This window comes from Rattus norvegicus, chromosome 2 (assembly GCF_021556685.1).
Source record: "Rattus norvegicus strain SHRSP/BbbUtx chromosome 2, alternate assembly SHRSP_T2T, whole genome shotgun sequence".
In the NCBI taxonomy this organism is placed as follows: Eukaryota; Metazoa; Chordata; class Mammalia; order Rodentia; family Muridae; genus Rattus; species Rattus norvegicus.
In genome coordinates, this window is record NC_141535.1 from 173,860,272 (window position 1) to 173,876,335 (window position 16,064).

The 16,064-nt window shown below is 37.8% G+C and overlaps 1 protein-coding gene across 8 annotated transcripts in view; it reads left to right on the plus strand.

The window, feature by feature from the left end:
- Lrba (LPS responsive beige-like anchor protein) overlaps positions 1 to 16,064 on the plus strand; it is a 580,781-nt gene that overhangs the window by 500,574 nt on the left and 64,143 nt on the right. For all 8 annotated transcript variants that reach the window (NM_001439655.1, XM_087627154.1, XM_087627167.1 and 5 more), the window contains 1 exon segment: positions 10,583 to 10,750. In NM_001439655.1, the coding sequence (NP_001426584.1) occupies positions 10,583 to 10,750 (168 nt within the window).

The following is a 16,064-nucleotide window of genomic DNA, read 5'->3' on the forward strand; positions in this document are numbered from 1 at the left end:
AGAATTACCTAGGAGTAGGCAGTGGTTAGCTCATCTTCCATCAAATATGATGTGCTTTTTCCTAGGGTAAATGAGAACATACAGGTTTCACATGGCTGACTTTCAGCAAAGATTCTGTCCCCAGTGCTGAGTTTATGGTCTGTGGGTACCTAACTATTGAGCTGGGCAGCCAATGTGTAAAGATCCTAACAGGGCCCTTTAAGGATGATAAGTCGGCAGTAGACGCTGGGCTTGAGTAGGTTTTGCTTTTTGTCTTTATTTAAAGAGGATGAAGAGAGTGCCATTTTTCACATGCTGCCACATTTCTCCTGAGATCTGTACAGCATGAAAGAACATACACTGCAGAACATTATGTCTGGCTCACTCCTGAAGATGTTAGATATCTGCTGTCATAGCTAAAGGTCTAGCTGTTCTTTACAGTGCTGAGAACTGCAGTGACCTTGAAACTGCATGGAAAATCACTTCATCTTCTAGGTTCTTGGTGCTTTATAAGGTTTAGCTTGTGGCTATGGGTTATTTGAATTATGTTTGTTTAGATTAATGTATGTTATATACAGAGCATTAAAGATATCACAGATTCTAAGATTTAAATATAAAATGATGCTTTAATATTAGTTTTGATTAAACATTAAAATTGAGTCACCTATGCCCACTAGAGAATGTAATATATATATATATATAATTTAGTTTCCATATATTTCTGTTGGGTAGCACTGGTATAGTTTTGGTTGTTATTTTGTCACCCAGAATTCTTACTGGCTTAGAAACCAGTGTGATGTGACATGCCTATAGCTGTGTATTTTGTAGGCAAAGGGAAAAATTATGAGTTTGAAACCAGCCTGGACTGAACTGTGAAACCCTCACGGTGTCCAAAACAGCGAGGGTGTATGACTTGGACATCCTTCTATTGAGTATGGGCATATTTTTATTTTAATATTGAGATAATATATAGATTTCTGTTACACTTTTCAACCTTACATCCAAAATAAACACTTAGGATTAATTTCAATTCTGTAAATAATACAGACCTATAATGTAGTCTGATAAAGTGCTAGTATTTGCCAGGTTCTAGGCATTGAAAAAAGTCTAAAATACTAATAGTAACTTTAAAACTCAACTAATTTACCATACAGACTGCTTCTACTACAGTGTAGTTGGAATCCAACCCTGAAAGCCAGGCATCACTCCAAGATCCTGTCTTTCTCCTCACTAACACTCAGTTGTAAATAAATCCACCTCACATCTTTCTGAACCCTATCCTTTATTCTTCAGTCCCACCACCTGCCTGCTTCCCTGGTCGTCTCATACTTCCTTCTTTCTGTGTACTGGGGATTGAATCCAGAGTACCCAGCTTGTTAGTCAGTCACCCTGCCACCAAGCTTTATACTCACCTCCTGTTACTGTCTTTTTAAAAAATGTGTGTATGTGTGAGCCTCAGTGTATGTGCACTTGTGTGTGCAAGAGCCCATAGAAGTCAAAAGATGGCATCAGATTCCCCGGAATTAGAGTTTCAGGTGATTGTGTGCTGAACCTTGGTCCTCTGCGAGGTAACTGAGCACTCTTACTCACTGAGCCTCTCTCTGGCCCCTGTGCTGCTGTCTTACTCACTGAGCCTCTCTCTGGCCCCTGTGCTGCTGTCTTACTCACTGAGCCTCTCTCTGGCCCCTGTGCTGCTGTCTTACTCACTGAGCCTCTCTCTGGCCCCTGTGCTGCTGTCTTACTCACTGAGCCTCTCTCTGGCCCCTGTGCTGCTGTCTTACTCACTGAGCCTCTCTCTGGCCCCTGTGCTGCTGTCTTGAAGAAGGTTCTTAGTTCCTCCCATCTGGGGTGTCACTCACATGGAACTCATTCACCTTCCTCCTTTCCTGCCAGAGGACACCTCATCTCAGAGCCCAGCACAGTGGGATCCACTAGCAGCACATGGTATACACTTGTTGAATAAATGGATAAGAGAGATATTAGTATTAAGAATTTCAGAATGAATGTCTTTCAATTCTACAGAATATACATAGCATGCACAAAGGAAATACAGATTTAATTTGGCTCTGGCCAAACTTAGCAATGTATTTTAAAAGTTCTTAAACGTGTGTGTGTGTGTGTGTGTGTGTGTGTGTGTGTGTGTGTGTGTGTGTGTGTGTGTGTGTGTGTTTCTTTATGGGCTATTCTTGGAGTAATTGCCAGTATAGGTTTATGGCCGTCAGCTGAGGGGACTCATTGGTGCCATGCAGCAAGCTCCTTGTTTTGTCTAGCATCCCTGTGGGATTAAACTGCATCTGGTAAGAAGTAGAGATTCTGGTCAAGTCATCTTCAAAGGCACGAGACTGCTAGGATTTATCAGATCTGTGCAGATTTGCAAATGGGAGAGATTAGTTTTTTATTTTGTTTTCCTTCCTTTTGTAACTGACTATAAAAGAAAACTTCCAGCAGCTTTTACACTAATACAGTCCTTGATTGTGGTTAAAAGGAAAGACACTCATTTTTATCATACATAACTAAATCAAGTGTTTTAGATTAGCATTTTAATTGCTTAGTTGTATATTTTTTATGACTAGTCTATTTTGGAGAGGATGTAAGCTATATACATATTTACAGTTATTTTCTAGGAGAACTTTACTAGTGTTTCTAGAGTTGGAACATTCAATGTGTATAGATTTTATTTTGATTTTTAATACAATTTTTGGTGTGTGTGTGTTTGTGTGTGTGTATCTGTGTCTCTGTGTGTGTCTGTGTGTGTAAGTATGTATGCCTCAATGTGGCACACATGTGGAGGCCAAAAGAAAATTTGTGGGATTTGGTTTTCTTCTTCAACAATGTGGGTTCTGAACAGGGAACTCAGGTTGTTAGGCTGGTGACAAATATTTTACTCGCTAAGCATCTCACCAGCCCCCTGTGCATACTTCAAATATTTCAATGTCTACAAGGAATAGTGCATTGTACTAGGTATTTGGAAGCTTTTGTATATCTGTGTGGGAAAGTTTACCCTGCGATACACTCAGAGGAAATCTTAGACCTTCATCTAAATGTAGGCCATTGTCCCATCTCAGTGAAGGTGAGCCTGCCTTCCATACAAGCATGTATCTTTTTCTTTATGCCCTTAAATCTTTTAGAGATAGTAAAAGTCCCATAACTCAGTTTACCTGTTTCTTAGATATATGGTTCTGCACTTAACTGACAGAATGGCTACATTCCAGGTACTTGTCATGAAATGTTATCTAAGAATCTACCATTCTAAACTTCCCTAAGAGAAATAAGGTCTATTTAGATCGTCTGGAATATGCAGCCTCTCTGTTTGTCTATACTTTAAATCTACTTGAGGATTAAGTAAGTTCCTCTATGAGTCACATACCTGGGCTCCATCATAATTGCCAAGGGAGGGATTTCTTATCTCAGAAATAGAAATAACTTATTTCAGGCCATCTGGTTTGTTTTTAAATTATGGTCATTTTTAACTTTTGTAATCGTTCAAGTTTCTCTCTATGTTGCCTGCTGCAAAGCTTACCACCAACTACAGGGCTCATCTCAGACAATTCTCAAAAAATGTCACAACATGGTTTTAATGGACATCTCTCTCCAACTTGTCCTTATTTTTGCAAGACCTTTAGCTCCTATTAAATTCCTGTGGCCACATATGCATTGTTGTAAGTTTTCTACACAGCAGCACACAATAGAACAGATAGGCAGACACACTCATTTCTCATCCATTGTTACCTAATTAGACAAAAATAAGAAAAATCTCTATATTTCTGTGTGTCATACTACAACTACTTTAACACATCTGTCTGTTACGAATTCTAGATGTTAGAATAAGAATGACCTGAGGTTGAAACGTTAATTAAATGTTTTAATGTTCTAGAGTTCTAAAGAAAATAGTTGGATAAAATGTCAGCATACAGGAGTATTTTAAACATTCAAAAAAATCTTTCTGAAAAGGAGGTAATTGTACATTTTTGCCTAATCCTTTTGATCTTGGTACACTGCAATCCAGACTTCAGTCGAGATTAAAACTATGAATTTCAAAGGAAACATGGCCTTCAGTGTGTAAAATATAGAACAGCTGGTTGACTAGTCCATTTAAAACTATACAGTAACAACTGTAGCAGAATGGTTCTCCTGGCAGAAGATGCATGGGTGCTTGATGGTTTTATCAAAATATGATACTAACTCACAGTCTCTTTAGCAATGATATGAACGTAGAAATGAACTCAAATCTCTCCTCTGTCCAGCAGTTCAAGGGCAGTTTAGCGTGGCTAGCTCTACCAGTGATTTCTCTATCCGCTCTGCTCGCTGAATGTCAGTGTCGTAACTAAATTTCATTTTTTAAACTGTCAAGTATAATTTTTATTTTTACTATTGCACAGTTTTTCCTTTTAATCTTTGTCCTCCTCCCCCCTCTTCTGTCTTCATGCTCTGTTGCTCTTACATGTCACATTTTTACACACTTTTTTCAAGCTCCCAAAGTTACACTTTCTGTGTGAGTAGTAATAAAGTTGCTTAACATTGTTTTATGTTTGTAGTATGGAGAACATCCAGATTCTGAAGCAGTTTGATGTTCTTGTAATCAGTTTCAGAAAAATGAAGCTAATGTTAGTGGATTGTAGTTGACTATTACAGTTTTATTGTTTCACCTATAAAGATAATTGTTGAGAAGGTAAAATTAATGTATTTTAAGAATGTAAGGATCGGCAGGTGTTTGTCACTTTTAACAAATCACATTTGGAAAACATACTTGTATTCTGAATTTACATTTGTCCAGTATAAAAAAGTTTATTTTTCTTTGACTTTTATTGTTTGAAAGCATTAACATACCATAGTTGCAAATTTCTCTTTTCATTAGATTAATTTCAAAGTAGACTCCTAAAATTTACCTAAAGTTAGCCAGACCTTCCAGATTCCAAGCCAGCACTTCAGGAGTTAACGTATCTATCTTATTAGAGCGGCAGGAAATCTGGCAACTATTGCAGGAACTGGACCTGATGGTGCACACAAACAATTTGTCAGTCTTCTTAAAGTGAATAGCCTTCCACAAAGTGGCTGCATTTGCTTTGTTTGAACAGGCTAAACTTTTCCTTTTTAGACTTTAAATCTTAGACGTGAAATGTGATCCACATATTCAATCAAAATCATTTAATTCAAAGCATATTTTGATTGGAACAAAGTTGACATGGAAAGAAACTTTAGAATAAAAAAGTTGAAAGAACTTTATATCATATATTTAGCAAGAAAATTTGAAACAGTTCTAATTAGGCTGAAAAAAACCAGCTTTCTTCAATGTAAATTACAAAGGTCATATATCAATGTTAAGGAAACATTACCACTAGTGTTTGAAATCCAGCACATGCAAATATAACAGGCTAGTTCCTGTGCATGCATGTGAGTGTGTGTGTGTGTGTGTGTGTGTGTGTGTGTGTGTGTGTGTGTGTGTACACTAAGAAGGCTTTTTATAAATCCAAGTTTACAATTTGGTTTATTACCTTCCTTCAAACATATCACTACATACACTCACTTCCATCCAAGTTCTTAACTAAGTTTAATTAAAGTTTAGGAAACTATTTTTTATTTTTCACTAAAACGTGATCATATGCCTTTTATAATTAAATATACACCAAATTAGAATTAGTGATTTTTACCTTTTCATTTGAAGCTAACAGGTATGATATTTTGTATTGTGGAACTGAATCAGGCCTCCTAGACACCTGGGAAGAAAAATAGCAGTGTTGACATGCAGAGGTGTGCTCTAGGAGGCGTGAGTGTGGAGGTGCAGAGGTGTGCTCTAGGAGGCGTGAGTGTGGACGTGCAGAGGTTTGGTTCTAGGTGGTGTGAACCTTTGGCCTTCTTTTTCACTTACTCTTCCTATGTTGCTGATGTCATCCTCCTTCTGAGAATCAAACTATATATATTTTTTCTATTTGTAGATGATTCTTGCTTGTTTTATTTGATGTTCATAAAATGTACTATTGTATGATAGCACTGAGTAGGAAGATTGTAGAGATAGTACCATGAGTTAGGGATTTATAAGCATGAAAACCACAAGTAACTATCAATCACAGCTCCTTTGTCATAAAAAAATATTTATAATTTCTTTTGTTAAATAAAATTGATTTTATTTATTTTACCCAATTTTCCTGTTAATAAAAGCTCATTTTTATAGGGAGTGGCTATAGTATTTCTAAAACATTTATAGATTAATAAAATTAGTGATAGATATCATTACAATTATTATTTTCAAATAGCTTAATATTTTGGAAAATAAGCCATTTCTATATGTTAGCAAATCATTTGACTTCACTCTACAATTTTATTTAACATTTTATAACAATAAGTCATTTCCTTCATGGGTTTTTTTTCCTAAGATTTTTTAATTGGACACAGATTTACATTTGCTAATATTATTTCTAACATTCATTTATGAATAATGTAGTTATCTTTATGATATATTAAAACTTTAATTTATTGATATTCTGTATAAGAACCAAGCAAATGAAACTTACTAATAAGGGTTTATATTTGACAACTATGTACTTTACTTTTTAGCATCTCACAAATGTTTTAGTCTCCGCCTAATAGATACCATTAAAAAACAGATATCAGTCCCCAGTTTGTCAAGGCTAGTATGAGTCCCGCTGGATTGGAGTGACAATTTGCGCAAAGCTTCATGTGGTAGTCTTTTCATAGTCTTACATGATCTTAACAATTGGATATTAGTCACTGCTTTACTTTATAATAACTCAGGATGAGTTGGATATTACTGTATCCTACTGGATACTTTTGTGGGTTTTCTTTTTTACACATTTTCATTGGAGCACACATTGGATGTGAGTGACATATCTACCCTGCTAGGGGAATGCTTACAATTGATTGGATGGGTTGGAGTTGCACCGAAAAAAAATGTTACTGTTCCCTAGCTGCGGACCTGATTTAACTCCAGCCTTAATGAAGACTGCCTGTCCTAAAGGCTTTGAAACCCCCCAAATGCTTACCATTCCACTGACATGGTATGCAAGGTGTGTGTGTGTGTGTGTGTGTGTGTGTGTGTGTGTGTGTGTGTGTGCAAGCGCGCGCACGTGCGCACATGCACACACACTGAAAATGTAGACCTATAATAAATCCAAAGTATTCCACTTTGATTTATTCTCTTTGTTCTTAATGGTCTCCTGCATATCCTCTCTTCTTCCCTCAAGTGTGCATTCTGTACACGTGTTTATCAGTGCACACTGTGTATCAGGCAGCTGTCATTCAGTGCTGTAAAAGGAGGTTAAAGTCCTGGGCTGACTTTGTACTGGAAGGATTCCAAAACTTCTTAGAAGGTCTCTCAGATCTATCACATTTCTGTTGGGCCCTACCTTTAAAAAAAAAAGGTAATATTTACTGTTTTAAAAATAATACTTGTTTATTAATGTGTCCATAGCTTCTTTGAATAAATTCTTCATTAATTCTGTGAATTATTGGTCAATCCTTAAGGACTGACTTGTGGGAGCATGAGGAGAGGCTGAACCTTGGCATGTGATGACTCTGCAGTATGCCCACTGCATAATAGCATACAATGTTTCTTTTGTGTTTTTTGTTTAAAATTCTGAAGCAGTATCAAGATATAAAGCATAGAGCATTAAAATCAAACGAACTTCACATTTCAAATGTGCATAAAGAAGTAATCAATCATTAGGAACCCTCAGCCCTTTGTTTGATGGCACAGAAAACAAAATTGCCCTAATTTGTAAAGCTTTAATATTATATTGAGAAAACTCATTTGTACATCTTCATTTTCTGAGCCTTCTGAATTTTATAGTCTCAAATCACAATGCCATGGACACTCAAGAGACTCCTGGCTGTTTTATCTTATTAAACAATTTTGAAATCATTAATTTTTAATTAGCTTAGATGCAGGTTTTTTATTGTTTCAATAGTGGGTATATATGAACTAAACGTTTTTTATTTAAACTACTGTTGAGAGTATTATTCACATAAATAAGTGTGTTCTTTCTCAGAATGCATGCTGTGAGCTTGCTTTGTGTAGTGATGCTATCTGGTAGACTTGCAGATCTTACACATTAATCCTACGGCAGGCAGGGCTTTTCATCAGCAAATTAGCTCCCAGTTTTGAACAACCAAAAAGGATGCACTCTTGAAGGTACATGGAAGTCCTTCCCTGATTGAAAGTTCTAATTAAGTGAATTGGAGAAAATTAACTGAAATTAGCTGTCAGAAAGTCACATTTAAATGAGTGATGAGCTAGTCTGGCAGTAAACATTTAAATGATATAAATTGCCATTTAAGTGTATGGTTTAATGTTTGTCATGCATTAATGTGACACGAGACTGCAGTGACAATCAAGCAGCTCGCTCTAATTTGAACATATTTAGGGCTTTTGTGTGGAGTGCACTGCACACAAATTAAGACAATTGCTGTTTTTATGTGTCACTTAAACATGCCCCTCCCTGTCCTCCCAAGGCCACAGTTAACGCAACTTACACTGGCAGTTTGAACTTTTAGATTTATTTTAAATTTATGTAATTAAAATAGGGATTTATTTGATTATTAAAGCCCTCTTATTATATTAAGTATAGCATGAAGAGTTTTGTGCTTTCTTACCATCTCTCTAGGAAAGTGGCAAATACAGTGAATTTTATAAAAGGTGTCTAAACAGTAACTTTGACAGGGAGAGCTAGCCAAATATTTTTAGGTCTTTTTCATTTCAGGTATATGTTAGAATCTGAGAATTGCCTAGAATTAGCATAGGGATATATTTAGAGAACAATTTATATTTGATACTATTGCGAGCCAGGTTAAATATTTTTAAAGAAAACATTGTATTTAGCTATAAACATCTTTCTTATTCACAGACACTAGTTTTAATAAGGCATTTTATACATATGTACCTATGAACTAATGTGTCTGTCATTTGTGGCAAGATGGCTTATACCTTATTTGAATTAGAAGTTAGTCATTTTGGAACTAAGAATTAAGAGATGTCAGTAATGGGGCATGTACAGGGCCCTAGATTCCATCTCCAGCACCAGAGAAGAAAAGGCCTAGCCAACTGCACCTTCAAACTTACAGACCTCTGATTAGGATACTAACCATACACTGCCAGAAACATGCACACAATCATACAGCTTTGATGCTAGAACCAGAGGGAGGCCTCAGAGGTAACCAGCTGTCTGAATAGCATTATCTCTTGGCAAACCTAAACCACTGATGTTGGAATAATTTTGTAGCATTACACAGCATAAAGAGGGATAGCTTGCTAACAAGTCTCCGGCCTTATATTCCTAACTTACTTAGTCCAACAAACGTTTACTGGCACCCACTGTATTTGGCACACAAGTGCTAATAAATGGGAAGAGAATGAATAGGAAGTGAATCTTGTGCCTAGCACTTCAAGTGAACATTTGACCATGTTCATTCATTATTTATTGAGCACTGTTAATAGCATAAAGTGTTTAGTTTGGTACTGACAAATAGAATAAAAGTCCAGTAGTTATAAGTCCCCACAAAATCTAATGTGTTACTATAAACACAATCAAAATAACTAAATAATTTGGTTGTAATTTCAGGACACAACATGCTTTAATTTGAGAAAAAAGTTAGCATCTTTAGTGAATAGAAAATGTTTAACTCCTTTGCATTTGCTTTCCCAAAGTAGTCCTTCACTCTATGACTTCCTTTCTTTGAAGCATGAATTGAGTGTCTGACAAGACCGATTTACAAATATGACCAAGATAAGCCCAGCCCCAGTCCCTATACCTTTCAATGCAGTGGGAAAATGCCAGGATTACTACAGCTCAGCATAATGAGGGACAGGACTTTTCTCAAATACACAGCAGGACAAAGTCAGCTAGAAAACAGGATGTTAGGGGTTTGTATTTGGCTTTTACAGGACTGGGAATTGAATTCTTGGCCTCACACGTACAAGCACATACTCTACACTGAACTGCATTTGAGCTAAGGTGTTCTCCTGCCCTATCCTGTCACTTTCTTCTCCTTCCTTTACCCTTCTTCTTCCTTATCCACTTTCTTTCCCTCTTCCCCTTTCCCCTTTCCTCATTCTCTTCAGTGTCTGCGTAAGAGGGTGTGTGTGCATGTGTGCACGTGCGCGCCCCATAGAGCACTATCACATGTCTTCATTAATCACTCTTCACCTTAGCTTTTGAAACAGGCTCCTGCAGAATCTTACTGAATCAGGAGCTTGCAGATTGAGCTAAGCTGGCATGGAATGCTCCTGTCTCTGCTACTAGTTCTGATATTACAGACATATGTCACTACATCTGACTTTTAATGTAGGTCCGAGGGATTGTGCTCAGGTAGCCATAGACTGAGCCAAACTTCCTTGCATTGCTTTGGTTTTGTTCCTTTGGTTGGTCTTTCGACCAGGACTCGATGTGTTACTCAGCCTGGCTTAGAACTTAAGATCCCCCTGCCTCAGCTTCCCGAGTAGGATTACAGATGCCACCATACCTGGGTTTTCTGTTTTTGTTTGTTTGTTTGTTTTTTAAGTAAGTTTAGTGTTAGGTCTTACCGTTGTTCTAAATATCTATGTTTTAAAGATGGGATTCAGCATGATGATGAGACGTCTACTGTTTTTCAGGCCCTGGAGAGTGAATTTGTTTCCTGCCAGCTTCACCAATGGATTGATCTTATTTTTGGCTATAAACAACAAGGACCAGAGGCAGTGCGAGCCCTCAACGTGTTCTATTACCTAACCTATGAAGGAGCTGTCAGCCTGAACTCAATAACTGACCCCGTGCTGAGAGAGGTAAGTCCCTCTACTCTGAAGATCTCAGTATAGTCAGCCGCATGGTATCGATCTCATTCCCCTATCGTCCAAGTAACTGATAGAGACAGTGAAGCAAAGTGGGTAGACTAAAGCAGGATGAGCTGCCACTCTATCACCTAGTGGGGACTTGAGTCTGGAGCTTTTTCAAATTAGTACGACTTCACGTTAAATGAGAGTTTTTACAGTTTAATCTGTTAAGGGTTTCACACTTAGATTTTTAACTGTTATGGATTTAGAAGCTACTCACCTCATTTGAAATATTAAGAAAATAGTCATTTATTCACTATACGGTTGTGAGCATAAGTCAAAGTACAATAAAACATGTTTTGGTATAGTTCATTAGCACATGCACATTTATGCAGACGTTAACAGTGGGGTTCAAGTCTGACCTTGGCTGTCATTATTCAGTATTAAATAGTGATAAGGCTTGCTTTATCTTGTCAAGTTTTTTCTGATAAAACACTTAAAACAGGATCTTGGCAAATGCAGTGTTCACCCAAACTTCTGGAGAAATTTTGCTTTTTTAGTGTTTCTAATCTAGTTATATGCCCCCTAAATGTAGTAGCCTTGTGTGAAAAAAATAATACCATTGCACAGATACAAGCCCAAATACCAATAAGGTTTTAGAGCAGATGGATACTGATTCATAGGACAGGTGTCTATTTTGAAGGGTATATTACTTATGATGTGTAATACATCCTGTTTTCACTGGGACCTGGTGCATTCCTGTTTAATTCTATTATCTAGTTATGTTGATCGTCCCTAAGTACATAGTGAAATAAATAAGCATATAATTACTCGACTTACATGCTAGATAAATATTATTACATAAACAAAAGCGCTGTGTATTGGATTCCTTTTGCCCTAAATTGTGCACAGTTAATTTCTGGTTTTCGTATTTTAAAAACTATGGAGACAATGAGCTGGGTCAGTTAACTCCTGTGCTTTCATTCTCCTACGTTGGTGAGTTGCACTGGAGACTGAGCCCAGGATTCCTCACGGTAAGCACATCTCTGCCTGTGTGCAGATTCCTCTGGAGCACCCTCTCTGGGGGAAGCTGCTGACTTGATGGTGCAAAGCATCGTGGAACCCTGTATGGCACTGAGGTTAAAGCAGCATGCAAGCATTACTATTGAAGAATGCATACCTTAATTCTCAGAATAGCACAGCAAAAATCAGGGTAGCCAGTATGTTCAGGGGGTAAGGGTGCCTGACTCAAAGCCTGGAACCAGAGAATGGTAGAAGCAGAGGATAAATCTCACAAGCTTTTCTCGGACCTCCACATAACATACATGTACTTATACATGTGTAAATAAAGACTCTTATATTTTTAAAGATTTATTTATATAGTTTATATATGTTTATGTGTGTATATATATATGAGTATATATATATATATATGTATATGTATATATTTATATATATGAGTATGGATGCCTGCATGACAGAAGACGGTATCATCAGATCCCATTACAGATGGTTGTGAGCCAATTTGTTGCTGAGAACTGAACTCAGAACCTCTAGAAGAGTAACCAATGTTCTTAACCACTGAGCCATCCCTCTACCCTCCTTTCTATCTAATAGTATTTGCCATGTGCTACTTGGCTGTGTTATATGCCAGTGATTCTGCAACATTCAGCTTTTTCCTTTCTCACATTCCCTTGTAATAATTACCAATTTCCCTATATAATCAGCTTATATCTGAACTTACACTCTAGAATTCTAGAATTGATTTTTATATCCTTCGGTTGTACTTACCATACCATATTGCTTATGTTGCTATGTATAGTCTGTACAGTTTGAACTTTGAAGTTCATGCAGTTACTATAAACATGTAAAGTAAGATGCTTACCTTTAAAATCAGCTCTTGGTGTGTGAGATGATGTCACTAGCTTTGCCTGTCTTGTCATGAAATCCGATGCTTTAATTTATATCACAGTAAGGGCCTTATGTCCTCTTGAAGTGTGGCTAGTTATAGCTGAGGAACTGAATGTTAAGTAGGAGCATGTGACCAGCCATTCCATGTTGACAGCAGCATCTAGAGGAATGCCCTGTGCATCTTTGATCATAACCATGGTTTTGGATTAATTTCAGGACAAAAGATTAGAGAATGAGGCAACTGACTTGTCAGATCAGATCTTTTAAGCTGGACACATAACTTCAGACATTAGATGTATAATTGCAGACATTAGAGATACAATTGAATTACAAATGTAGGCTACATTACATACTTATTTTAACAGAACAAACACATTATAACTTTAGATGAAGTGTCTTGTAAATAATTGTATGTAAAATTTAGTATTGTTGCCACTTTTACGTGTGCACTTCAGTAGTGTTAAGATTCACAGAGAGCTAGGGGTGCAGTTCAGGGCAGAGCATGTGTTACCACGTGCAGGGCTCCGGTCTCAATCTCCAGTGCAGAAAAAAAGAGAAAAATCATATTATTGTAAAACTATTGTCAGTGCCCATGTACAGAAAGCTTTGATAACCCAAGCTAGAGCCTCCTTTGCATTAAACAAACAGCAGCCGTCCTCTCCTCAGACCATGACAAGCCTGAGTCTGCATTCTCTTCATACAGACTTGATTGCTCTAGCAATCTGAGCAAGAACATAAAATATTTGTCCCTTATTGTCTGTTTATTCTACATAGCATAGTATCTTTATGTTTGATCCATCTTGTAGTTTCTGTAAGGTTTCCTTCCTCTTAAAGTTGAATAACATCTCCTTGAATATGTACACCATGTTTTCTTAGACTAGTATGACAACTAAGAGCTTTGGGTAGAACTTGCATACTATTCTTGAAATAAGAACATACCTTTTAATCCCTGAGCATGAAAATTATACACATTTAATTAAAAAAAACCTTTCTCCTCAGGTCTAAGGTAAAATTTTTAATGGCTTTGAGATATAATTTATATGTGATACAATTTATTTGTTGGGAGTACACAGCTTAGTATATTCTTAACATACAAGCATCACCACCCTCTACTTTAAGAACAGTTTTTATCACTACAAAGAAATCTTTGTACCTGTTAGCCATCTCTCTAAAGAGACTTTTTATATGAATAGATGTTCAACCAATTTTTATTGGAAAGATCCAAAAGGAGGATAGCATATCTCTGAGAAAGGGGAAGGGAACAACTCCAGAGCACAGGCAGAGATAAGCACTGAAGGGGAGGAGCAATATCGCCTTAACTAGAGTTGGACAGTGTTAGCAGTGGACAAGGACCTGTGTAGTCAGTGTGTGTGTGCAAGGTAGGGTGGCTCCAAGATTCATTTGATGTGTATTTACATGTGGAACGGGATGAACTTTATAGTTCATCTTGCTTAGTGATGGATGTTTATTTCCTTTCTGTGTATTTTTCTGTTTTACATGACAGAAGAATAAATTCAGAAAAAAGATAAGCAAAAAAGGTGTGTGTGTGTGTGTGTGTGTGTGTGTGTGTGTGTGTGTGTGTGTAACTGCATGTGCACAGATATATAAACTGAGATGTATTACCTATGGCGAACTACATTAAAAGGATTATAGGTGGAGCTGCTAAGGAGCATTGATGAGATGGTAAAATGTAGGTCTAGGCTAACTTGAGATAAAGCCAAGATAGGGCTGGAGAACTGGGAAATTCTGTCATTCATTTCTTTGACAAATACTTACTCTCTTGATAGTACTAAAGATAAACAGCTCAGTAAGGGAAAATCCAAGTGGACTTACAGAAACGAATTCAACAATCCATACTATAATTTCAGTCACGATGTATGCTATGAAGAGAATAGTGATGGCTGAAAAGGAATAGGGTAGTAGGGAAGGGTTTAGAGAGGATGCTCACACACTGCCTGTTCATAAACCCTGTTTCCTGCAAAACAGTTTCCATTCCCATAGCCAGACATATCTATGAGCCCAGGCTAGCGTTCAGGTCAAGTCTTGACCCTGTCAGTTGAATAGCTTCTGTAATATACAGACTCACAGGTCACACCCATCTTCAAAATTGTGGGGTTTTTTTTTTCCTCCATCTTTATTAACTTGGGTATTTCTTATTTACATTTTGATTGTTATTCCCTTTCCTGGTTTCCAGGATAACATCCCCCTAACCCCTCCCTCTCCTCTTCTATATGGGTGTTCCTCTCCCCATCCTCCCCCCATTACCGCCCTCCCCCCAACAGTCACATTCACTGGGGGTTCAGTCTCGGCAGGACCAAGGGCTTCCCCTTCCACTGGTGCCCTTACTAGGCTATTCATTGCTACCTATGCAGTTGGAGCCCAGGGTCAGTCCATGTATCATCTTTGGGTAGTGGCTTAGTCCCTGGAAGCTCTGGTTGGTTGGCATTGTTGTTCATATGGGGTCTCAAGCCCCTTCAAGCTCTTCCAGTCCTTTCTCTGATTCCTTCAACGGGGGTCCTGTTCTCAGTTCAGTGGTTTGCTGCTGGCATTCGCCTATGTATTTGCCATATTCTGGCTGTGTCTCTCAGGAGAGATCTATATCTGGTTCCTGTCAGCCTGCACTTCTTTGCTTCATCCATCTTATCTAGTTTGGTGGCTGTATATGTATGGGCCACATGTGGGGCAGGCTCTGAATGGGTGTTCCTTCTGCCTCTGTTCTAAGTTAGACTGCAGGGAGACAAATAACCCTATTAAAAAATGGGGTTCAGAGCTAAACAAAGAATTCACAGCTGAGGAATTCAGAATGGCTGAGAAACACCTAAAGAAATATTCAACATCTTTAGTCATAAGGGAAATGCAAATCAAAACAACCCTGAGATTTCACCTCACACCAGTGAGAATGGCTAAGATCAAAAACTCAGGTGACAGCAAATGCTGGCGACAATGTGGAGAAAGAGAAACACTCCTCCATTGTTGGTGGGATTGCAGACTGGTACAACCATTCTGGAAATCAGTCTGGAGTTCCTCAGAGAATTGGACATTGAACTACCTGAGGACCCAGCTATACCCCTCTTGGGCATATACCCAAAAGATGCCCCAACATATAACAAAGACACATGCTCCACTATGTTCATAGCAGCCTTATTTATAATAGCCAGAAGCTGGAAAGAACCCAGATGCCCTTCAACAGAGGAATGGATACAGAAAATGTGGTACATCTACACAATGGAATATTACTCAGCTATCAAAAACAATGACTTTATGAAATTCATAGGCAAATGGTTGGAACTGGAAAATATCATCCTGAGTGAGGTAACCCAATCACAGAAAAACACACATGGTATGCACTCATTGATAAGTGGCTATTAGCCCAAATGCTTGAATTACCCTAGATGCACAGAACACATGAAACTCA